At 50.1% G+C, this 9,724-nt stretch overlaps 1 protein-coding gene across 1 annotated transcript in view; it reads right to left on the bottom strand.

The window, feature by feature from the left end:
* Positions 1 to 466: 466 nt before the first annotated feature.
* LOC120043431 (5,6-dihydroxyindole-2-carboxylic acid oxidase-like) overlaps positions 467 to 9,724 on the bottom strand; it is a 33,134-nt gene continuing 23,876 nt past the window's right edge. The window contains exons 8-14 of the mRNA XM_038988015.1: positions 9,373 to 9,481; positions 8,062 to 8,275; positions 7,340 to 7,544; positions 3,193 to 3,360; positions 1,519 to 1,698; positions 1,241 to 1,387; positions 467 to 672 (exon numbers count right to left, since the gene is read on the bottom strand). Of these exons, the coding sequence (XP_038843943.1) occupies positions 467 to 672; positions 1,241 to 1,387; positions 1,519 to 1,698; positions 3,193 to 3,360; positions 7,340 to 7,544; positions 8,062 to 8,275; positions 9,373 to 9,481 (1,229 nt within the window). The remainder of the gene's footprint in view (positions 673 to 1,240; positions 1,388 to 1,518; positions 1,699 to 3,192; positions 3,361 to 7,339; positions 7,545 to 8,061; positions 8,276 to 9,372; positions 9,482 to 9,724) is intronic.

Below are 9,724 nucleotides of genomic sequence, written 5' to 3'. Positions count from 1 at the left end.
GTGGTAGTGCATTAGCCTAGTGGTAGTGCATTAGCCTAGTGGTAGTGCATTAGCCTAGTGGTAGTGTATTAGCCTAGTGGTAGTGTATTAGCCTAGTGGTAGTACATTAGCCTAGTGGTAGTGCATTAGCCTAGTGGTAGTGCATTAGCCTAGTGGTAGTGTATTAGCCTAGTGGTAGTTTATTAGCCTAGTGGTAGTGCATTAGCCTAATGGTAGTGTATTAGCCTAGTGGTAGTGCATTAGCCTAGTGGTAGTACATTAGCATTAGTATGTCGTTCTGCCCCTGAACAAGGCAGTTAACCCTCTGTTCCCTGGTAGGCCGTCATTGTAAATAAGAATTTGTTCTTAACTGACTTGCCTAGTTAGATTAAGGTTCAACAAAAAATATTGTATAGGCTATGGTCCCTGGTCAAAAGTAGTGCACTACATAGGGAATAGGGTGCCGGTTGAGACGCACCCTTGAACTCTACACTACAGACTGGCTCTTGTCTGTCCGTCTGTCGTCCTCCGAGTAGCGACGGAAGGTCTCCCCTAGCAACGGCTCCAGTCCCTCAGCCGAGCGGAAAGCGTGGGCACGCATAGCACAGGCGATGACCCCCGACACCACCGCAGCCACCAGCACCGCGGCGACGATCGCTATGGTGATGATCTCAGACAGCGTGTAGGGGCGAGCTGTGGGGGGTAAGAGAGAAAAGCAACAGTGAGCTAAATAATATATATATGAGAACAGATGGATGTGCAGGCTTTTGCTCTATCCCTGCGCTAGGGTTATCAATATTAGAGTTAACAATTAGACTACAGTTACGTCCCAAATGGAGTCCTATTCTGGGAGTAGTCCACACTATATAGGGAATAGGGCCCTGGTCTAAAGTAGTGCACTATTTAGGGAGTAGGGCCCTGGTCTAAAGTAGTGCACTATATAGGGAATAGGGCTCTGGTCTAAAGTAGTGCACTATATAGGGAATAGGCCCCTGGTCTAAAGTAGTGCACTATATAGGGAATATGGTGCCATTTGGAATATAACCATATTGTTCAAAGGTCATACAGTCTCTGTGTATGACTCACTGTGCCGTGTGACCTAGGTTCTGTGTCTGTGTGTGTGTGTGTGTGTGTGTCTGTCTGTCTGTCTGTCTGTCTGTCTGTCTGTCTGTCTGTCTGTCTGTCTGTCTGTCTGTCTGTCTGTCTGTCTGTCTGTCTGTCTGTCTGTCTGTGTGTCTGTGTGTTTGTGTGTGTGACTCACTGGGCCATGTGACCTCGTAGGCGTATCCCAGGTTCTCGGGGGCTGTGACGAACATCTCAGCGTTGGTGACGGGGGGCCAGAAGGGAACCATGTTGAACTGTCTGTTGTGACCAATGGGAGCATTCTCCTCCGGGTACGCTGCCTCCCCTGGGGGACGACATGAACCTTAGCCTAGCGCTGGCAGTGGCTGGGTGTGGATCTGCAGACGCTCTCCCCATTGGTCTGTTTGAATGAATTGTTTGTGTTCTGTGATTGGTTTCAGGTGTGACATACTATACCTGGGGCGTGTCGGCTCAGCCACTCATCAAAGATGGCGTCAGTGAAGGTGTGGAGCAGGACAAAGATGGGGTCGTTAGGGGACAGGTGTGTCTGCCCTCCCGTCCCGTTGAGGAACAGGTGAGCCAGGTTATGGAGGCTGCGCACCACTGGGTCATAACCACCCTGAGGGGCACTGTAGCCTGGAGGGAGGAGAGGAGAGGGAGGAGAGGAGAGGAGAGGGAAGAGAGAGAGGAGGAGAGGAAAGGAGAGGAGAGGAGAGAGAGAGGGAGGAGAGGAGAGGGAAGAGAGAGAGGAGGAGAGGAGTGGAGAGGAGAGAGAGGAGGAGAGGAGTGAGAGAGGAGGAGAGGAGAGGGAAGAGAGAGAGGAGGAGAGGAGAGGGAGGAGAGAGAGGAGGAGAGGAGAGAGAGAGAGAGAGAGAGGGAGGAGAGGGAAGAGAGAGAGGAGGAAAGGAGTGGAGAGGAGAGAGAGAGAGAGAGAGGGAGGGAGGAGAGGAGAGGGAAGAGAGAGAGGAGGAGAGGAGTGAGAGAGGAGGAGAGGAGAGGGAAGAGAGAGGAGGAGAGGAGTGAGAGAGGAGGAGAGGAGAGGGAGGAGGAGAGGAGTGAGAGAGGAGGAGAGGAGTGAGAGAGGAGAGGGAAGAGAGAGAGGAGGAGAGGAGTGAGAGAGGAGGAGAGGAGAGGGAGGAGAGAGAGAGAGAGAGAGTGGATAGGAGAGGGAGGAGGGAGGAGAGAGAGGGGAGAGGAGGGTTAGGAGGTTTGGGGTGGAGGTATGTGTCCTCTGGAGGAAGAGGAGAGGAGGGTTACGTGTGGGTCAGGATAGTGGGTTCAATTCCCGGAACCACCATACGCAAAATGTATACACCCATAACTGTAAGTCTCTATGGATAAAAGTGTCTGCTAAACGGGATGTATTATATCCTCACCCTCTACGGTGTTCCTGAATCCTCACCCTCTGCGGTGTTCCTGAATCCTCACCCTCTACGGTGTTCCTGAATCCTCACCCTCTGCGGTGTTCCTGAATCCTCACCCTCTACGGTGTTCCTGAATCCTCACCCTCTACGGTGTTCCTGAATCCTCACCCTCTACGGTGTTCCTGAATCCTCACCCTCTACGGTGTTCCTGAATCCTCACCCTCTACGGTGTTCCTGAATCCTCACCCTCTACGGTCTTCCTGAATCCTCACCCTCTACGGTGTTCCTGAATCCTCATCCTCTACGGTGTTCCTGAATCCTCACCCTCTACGGTCTTCCTGAATCCTCACCCTCTACGGTGTTCCTGAATCCTCACCCTCTACGGTGTTCCTGAATCCTCACCCTCTACGGTGTTCCTGAATCCTCAACCTCTACGGTGTTCCTGAATCCTCACCCTCTACGGTGTTCCTGAATCCTCACCCTCTACGGTGTTCCTGAATCCTCACCCTCTACGGTGTTCCTGAATCCTCACCCTCTACGGTGTTCCTGAATCCTCACCCTCTACGGTCTTCCTGAATCCTCACCCTCTACGGTGTTCCTGAATCCTCACCCTCTACGGTGTTCCTGAATCCTCACCCTCTACGGTCTTCCTGAATCCTCACCCTCTACGGTGTTCCTGAATCCTCACCCTCTACGGTGTTCCTGAATCCTCACCCTCTACGGTGTTCCTGAATCCTCACCCTCTACGGTGTTCCTGAATCCTCACCCTCTACGGTGTTCCTGAAGCTCTCTGAAGAGGTGGAGTAGTACGGCGGGGTATCGAAGGTTTTCAGGTCCAGACAGTCCACTACATCCTGGGGTTCAGGCAGCCTCTGCACCATGGGCCGCGCCACGTTACCTGCTGGGTTCCTCCTGATGGGACTGGTCTCTGAATCTATAGGGTCATAGGTTAGGGGTTAGGGGTCACAGGTCTCTGAATCTATAGGGGTCACATGTTAGGGGTTAGGGGTCACAGGTCTCTGAATCTATAGGGTCATAGGTTAGGGGTCACAGGTCTCTGAATCTATAGGGGTCATATGTTAGGGGTATGGGGTCACAGGCCTCTGAATCTATAGGGTCATAGGTTAGGGGTCAGGGGTCACAGGTCTCTGAATCTATAGGGGTCATATGTTAGGGGTTATGGGTCACAGGTCTCTGAATGTATAGAGTCATAGGTTAGGGGTTATAGGTCACAGGTCTCTGAATCTATAGGGTCATAGGTTAGGGGTTAGGGGTCACAGGTCTCTGAATCTATAGGGTCATAGGTTAGGGGTTAGGGGTCACAGGTCTCTGAATCTATAGGGGTCATAGGTTAGGTATTAGGGGTCACAGGTCTCTGAATCTATAGGGTCATACGTTAGGGTTTAGGGGTCACAGGTCTCTGAATCTATAGGGGTCATAGGTTAGGGATCAGGGGTCACAGGTCTCTGAATCTATAGGGGTTAGGGTTTAGGGGTCACAGGTCTCTGAGTCTATAGGGGTCGTAGGTTAGGGGTCACAGTTTTCTGAATCTATAGGGGTCCTAGGTTAGGGGTCACAGGTCTCTGAATCTATAGGGGTCCTAGGTTAGGGGTCACAGGTCTCTGAATATATAGGGGTCCTAGGTTAGGGGTCACAGGTCTCTGAATCTATAGGGCACAGAGGGTTGACATGTCAAGAAGTTTTGGACTAGTCTCTTAACTTCGGGATGGTCAACATCCACATTTAATATGCATGCATCTCAAATGGAACCCTATTTACTATGTAATGCGCCTCTGTTGACAACAGTAGTGCACTAAGTAGTGCACTATAAAAGGAATAGGGAGGTTTTCCCTGGACTCCTTGGCTCTGTCTGGAAACGTAGGTTTAACTAGCCGTTAAACCCTTGATTCCTTCTGTCCTTTATTCCTTAATCATTCCTCCCCTTCCTCTCAAAGGTCACTGGAGGAGGGGCTCCAAGGGGAAGGACCTTGATTGGATCCTTTCCTCCAATGAGCTTTGAGAGGGAGGCAAGGAATTTTGGAATCAAATCAAGGATTCAATGGTTAGTTATGCTTTCATGCGTATGCACGTATGAAAGCATGCACACATACACACACACACACACACACACACACCACACACACACACGTGAGGAGATACTGCATAGCTGTGTGCTGTCTATCTGACCATTTGAGTGTAATTCCTCTTGATCAAAGAGAACCAGTAGACTGGCAGACTTCTTCCTCCTTAGCCTCATAACGCCCATATTAGGAAATCACATGACCATAATGTGTTGTTCCCTGTATACTGAGGTAAAGAGGATCAGATTGGAGACAGACTGGACAGCTACTAGCAATCACTGAGCAGGTCACACACCCTCACTCCTCATGTTCTGTCAGGTCACACACCCCTCACTCCTCATGTTCTGTCAGGTCACACACCCTCACTCCTCATGTTCTGTCAGGTCACACACCCTCACTCCTCTCATGTTCTGTCAGGTCACACACCCTCACTCCTCATGTTCTGTCAGGTCACACACCCCTCACTCCTCATGTTCTGTCAGGTCACACACCCTCACTCCTCATGTTCTGTCAGGTCACACACCCTCACTCCTCATGTTCTGTCACGTCACACACCCCTCACTCCTCATGTTCTGTCAGGTCACACACCCCTCACTCCTCATGTTCTGTCAGGTCACACACCCTCACTCCTCATGTTCTGTCACGTCACACACCCTCACTCCTCATGTTCTGTCACGTCACACACCCTCACTCCTCTCATGTTCTGTCAGGTCACACACCCTCACTCCTCATGTTCTGTCAGGTCACACACCCTCACTCCTCATGTTCTGTCAGGTCACACACCCCTCACTCCTCATGTTCTGTCACGTCACACACCCTCACTCCTCTCATGTTCTGTCAGGTCACACACCCCTCACTCCTCATGTTCTGTCAGGTCACACACCCTCACTCCTCATGTTCTGTCAGGTCACACACCCCTCACTCCTCATGTTCTGTCAGGTCACACACCCTCACTCCTCATGTTCTGTCAGGTCACACACCCTCACTCCTCATGTTCTGTCAGGTCACACACTGTCACTCCTCTCATGTTCTGTCAGGTCACACACCCCCACTCCTCTCATGTTCTGTCAGGTCACACACCCTCACTCCTCATGTTCTGTCAGGTCACACACCCTCACTCCTCTCATGTTCTGTCAGGTCACACACTGTCACTCCTCTCATGTTCTGTCAGGTCACACACTGTCACTCCTCTCATGTTCTGTCAGGTCACACACCCTCACTCCTCATGTTCTGTCAGGTCACACACCCTCACTCCTCTCATGTTCTGTCAGGTCACACACCCTCACTCCTCTCATGTTTTGTCAGGTCACACACTGTCACTCCTCTCATGTTCTGTCAGGTCACACACCCTCACTCCTCATGTTCTGTCAGGTCACACACCCTCACTCCTCTCATGTTCTGTCAGGTCACACACCCTCACTCCTCTCATGTTTTGTCAGGTCACACACTGTCACTCCTCTCATGTTCTGTCAGGTCACACACTGTCACTCCTCTCATGTTCTGTCAGGTCACACACTGTCACTCCTCTCATGTTCTGTCAGGTCACACACCCTCACTCCTCTCATGTTTTGTCAGGTCACACACAGTCACTCCTCTCATGTTCTGTCAGGTCACAATTCTGACTCATTTCTCCCCATCGATGCAATTTTGAATCTCTAGGAAATTGTAGGACATTTACTGAGACAAAAGTAGGGAGGAAGTGAGTGTTGTAATCTGGCCCAGATTATGCATACCAACCAGACTAATCTCCTAATCTGGAGTCATGTGAATGTAGATTATACTACTGATTCCTTAGTCCAGACCTTCAGAACCCTGTTGTTCATTGTGTGTTAGTTATAATTCCTTCCAAAGCCCAGAGAAATCACTAGCCAGCACTACTTCTAACAGGTCCAACCAAAACCACTGTTACAGATGGTTCCCACTATCCAGAGTGGCACAGTCTGGGGTTAGTGACTGTCAGTTTCCCTGCCCCAGATCAGTCTCTGGTTAGTTACTGTCAGTTTCCCTGCCCCAGATCAGTCTGGGGTTAGTTACTGTCAGTTTCCCTGCCCCATATCAGTCTGGGGTTAGTGACTGTCAGTTTCCCTGCCCCAGATCAGTCTGGGGTTAGTTACTGTCAGTTTCCCTGCCCCAGATCAGTCTCTGGTTAGTTACTGTCAGTTTCCCTGCCCCATATCAGTCTGGGGTTAGTGACTGTCAGTTTCCCTGCCCCAGATCAGTCTCTGGTTAGTTACTGTCAGTTTCCCTGCCCCAGATCAGTCTGGGGTTAGTTACTGTCAGTTTCCCTGCCCCATATCAGTCTGGGGTTAGTGACTGTCAGTTTCCCTGCCCCAGATCAGTCTGGGGTTAGTGACTGCCAGTTTCCCTGTCCCAGATCAGTCTGGGGTTAGTTACTGTCAGTTTCCCTGCCCCAAATCAGTCTCTGGTTAGTTACTGTCAGTTTCCCTGCCCCATATCAGCCTGGGGTTAGTTACTGTCAGTTTCCCTGACTCAGATCAGTCTCTGGCTAGTTACTGTCAGTTTCCCTGCCCCATATCAGCCTGGGGTTAGTTACTGTCAGTTTCCCTGACTCAGATCAGTCTCTGGCTAGTTACTGTCAGTTTCCCTGCCCCAGATCAGTCTGGGGTTAGTTACTGTCAGTTTCCCTGCCCCAGATCAGTCTTGGGTTAGTTACTGTCAGTTTCCCTGACTCAGATTTAGCCTAGTGCTGTACTAGAAAAGCCAGCTCAGTCTCCATAGCAGAGGGTTAGTAAAAATGGTTAGTCATCACTGTTACAGATGGTTCCCAGAGTGTCGTAGTGTTTACAAGGTGTTAGTACATATCATGCTCACTGTTACAGATGGTTCCCAGAGTGTCGTAGTCCTCCACACTCTCACAGATCACCCTCCACTGGGAGAAGACAGAGTTGGGGCTGAGGCTGTTCATATCGAAGGCAGACCTGGCTCCTAGGAGGTCGTCAGTACACACGTCACACTCACTGCCGCCGATGGCAAAGTTCCAGTAGGGGAGGGCAAAGGTGGCATCACCCAGCATGTCCTGGAGAGATGGATGGATGAGAGATGGAGAGATGGATGGATGAGAGATGGAGAGATGAATGGATGGAGAGATGAATGGATGGAGAAATGGAGAGAAGGATGGATGGATGGGGAGATAGAGAGATGGATGGAGAGATGAATGGATGGAGAAATGGAGAGATGGATGGATGGAGAGATGGATGAATGGATGGGGAGATAGAGAGATGGATGGAGGGATGGGGAGATGGAGAGATGGAGGGATGGGGAGATGGAGAGATGGATGGATGAAGGGGGAAGACATATATGGTAAGGATCAATATTACAGTTTATAACCCCTGCTTGGCTGAATAGTCGATTCTGATTGGTCGAGAGAGGGTTTGACAATGTTTGAATATATGGTAGTATTGAACACACACACACACACACACTCTCTCTCTCTCTTCTCTATCTCACATACACTCTCTCTTTTCTCTTTCACACACATACACAGTCGTTTCTCTCTCACACACATACACTCCGTACCCACTTCTCTCACTCACCTGCATATCTCTCTCCAGCTGCAGCAGGTGGAACCTGTGCCAGGTGACGAATCCCGGGCCTTCGTGAGAAAAGTCCACACCCCCAAAGCTAGCCTGCCCCGCCCCCATGTAGGTCTTGCTGACAGAGTAGTAGTGTGTCCACACAAAGTAGTTATAGATGGAGATGTTGTCAAACTGAGGGGTGTTACCGTCCGGACCATACACTTCCTGGTAACTGTAGAGAGATGAGGATTTACCAATGGCAATGTGGCAAAGTGGAGTTTAATGCACAACCAAGCTCCCATCCAATTCTCTAACTCTAGCCTCTAATTCTATAACCTCTAGCCTCCAATTCTCTTACCTCTAGACTCCAATTCTCTAACCTCTAGCCTCCAATTCTCTTACCTCTAGCATCCAATTCTCTTACCTCTAGCCTCCAATTCTCTAACCTCTAGCCTCCAAATCTCTTACCTCTAGCCTCCAAATCTCTTACCTCTAGCCTCCAATTCTCTAACCTCTAGCCTCCAATTCTCTAACCTCTAGCCTCCAATTCTCTAACCTCTAGCCTCCAATTCTCTAACCTCTAGCCTCCAATTCTCTAACCTCTAGCCTCCAATTCTCTTACCTCTAGCTTCCAATTCTCTAACCTCTAGCCTCCAATTCTCTTACCTCTAGCCTCCAATTCTCTTACCTCTAGCCTCCAATTCTCTTACCTCTAGCCTCCAATTCTCTTACCTCTAGACTCCAATTCTCTTACCTCTAGCCTCCAATTCTCTAACCTATAGCCTCCAATTCTCTTACCTCTAGCCTCCAATTCTATAACCTCTAGCCTCCAATGCTCTTACCTCAAGACTCAAATACTCTAACCTCTAGACTCCAATTCTCTTACCTCTAGACTCCAATTCTCTTACCTCTAGCCTCCAAAACTCTAACCTCTAGCCTCCAAAGCTCTCCAATTCTATAACCTCCAATTCTCTTACCTCTAGCCTCCAAACTCTAGCCTCCAAATCTATAATCTCAAGCCTCCAATTCTCTAGCCTCCAACCTCTAGCCTCCAATTCTCTAGCCTCCAACCTCTAGCCTCCAATTCTCTAACCTCTAGTCTCTAACCTCTAGCCTCTAACCTCTAGCCTTCAACCTCTAGCCTCCAATTCTCTTACCTCTAGCCTCTAATACTCTAATCTCTATCCTCCAGTTCTCTAACAAATGAGATTATATTTGATTTAAACAGATGAGTGGTAATGAAGTATCAGTTATTTGGTTCCGATGCACAATCAGATCGAAGCAATCGATCTCCGATCATTAAGATCACAGCACCATCAAACTGGTTACCGTCGTGTGCAGATGACCAGGTCAGGGTGGACGGTCCTTTTGGCCTGGTCCAGAGAGTTCACAAACGCCTGCTTCTCTGCTGAACTCATCTGCATCACATTCCGCCTGACTGGAGAGAGGGAGGGAAGCAGGGAGGGAGGGAAGCAGGGAGGGAGGGAAGCAGGGAGGGAGGGAGGGAGGGAAGCAGGGAGGATGGAGGGAAGCAGGGAGGGAGGGAGGGAGGGAAGCAGGGAGGATGGAGGGAGGGAGGGACGTATGGGGGAGGGAGGGAAGAAGGGAGGGAGGGAAGCAGGGAGGATGGAGGGAGGGAGGGAGGGAAGCAGGGAGGGAGGGAGGGAGGGAGGGAGGATGG

The sequence above is a fragment of the Salvelinus namaycush genome, unplaced genomic scaffold (assembly GCF_016432855.1).
Source record: "Salvelinus namaycush isolate Seneca unplaced genomic scaffold, SaNama_1.0 Scaffold913, whole genome shotgun sequence".
NCBI lineage: Eukaryota > Metazoa > Chordata > Actinopteri > Salmoniformes > Salmonidae > Salvelinus > Salvelinus namaycush.
The sequence above is the reverse complement of the archived record's forward strand: the minus strand, read 5'-3'. Positions and strand labels throughout refer to the sequence as shown.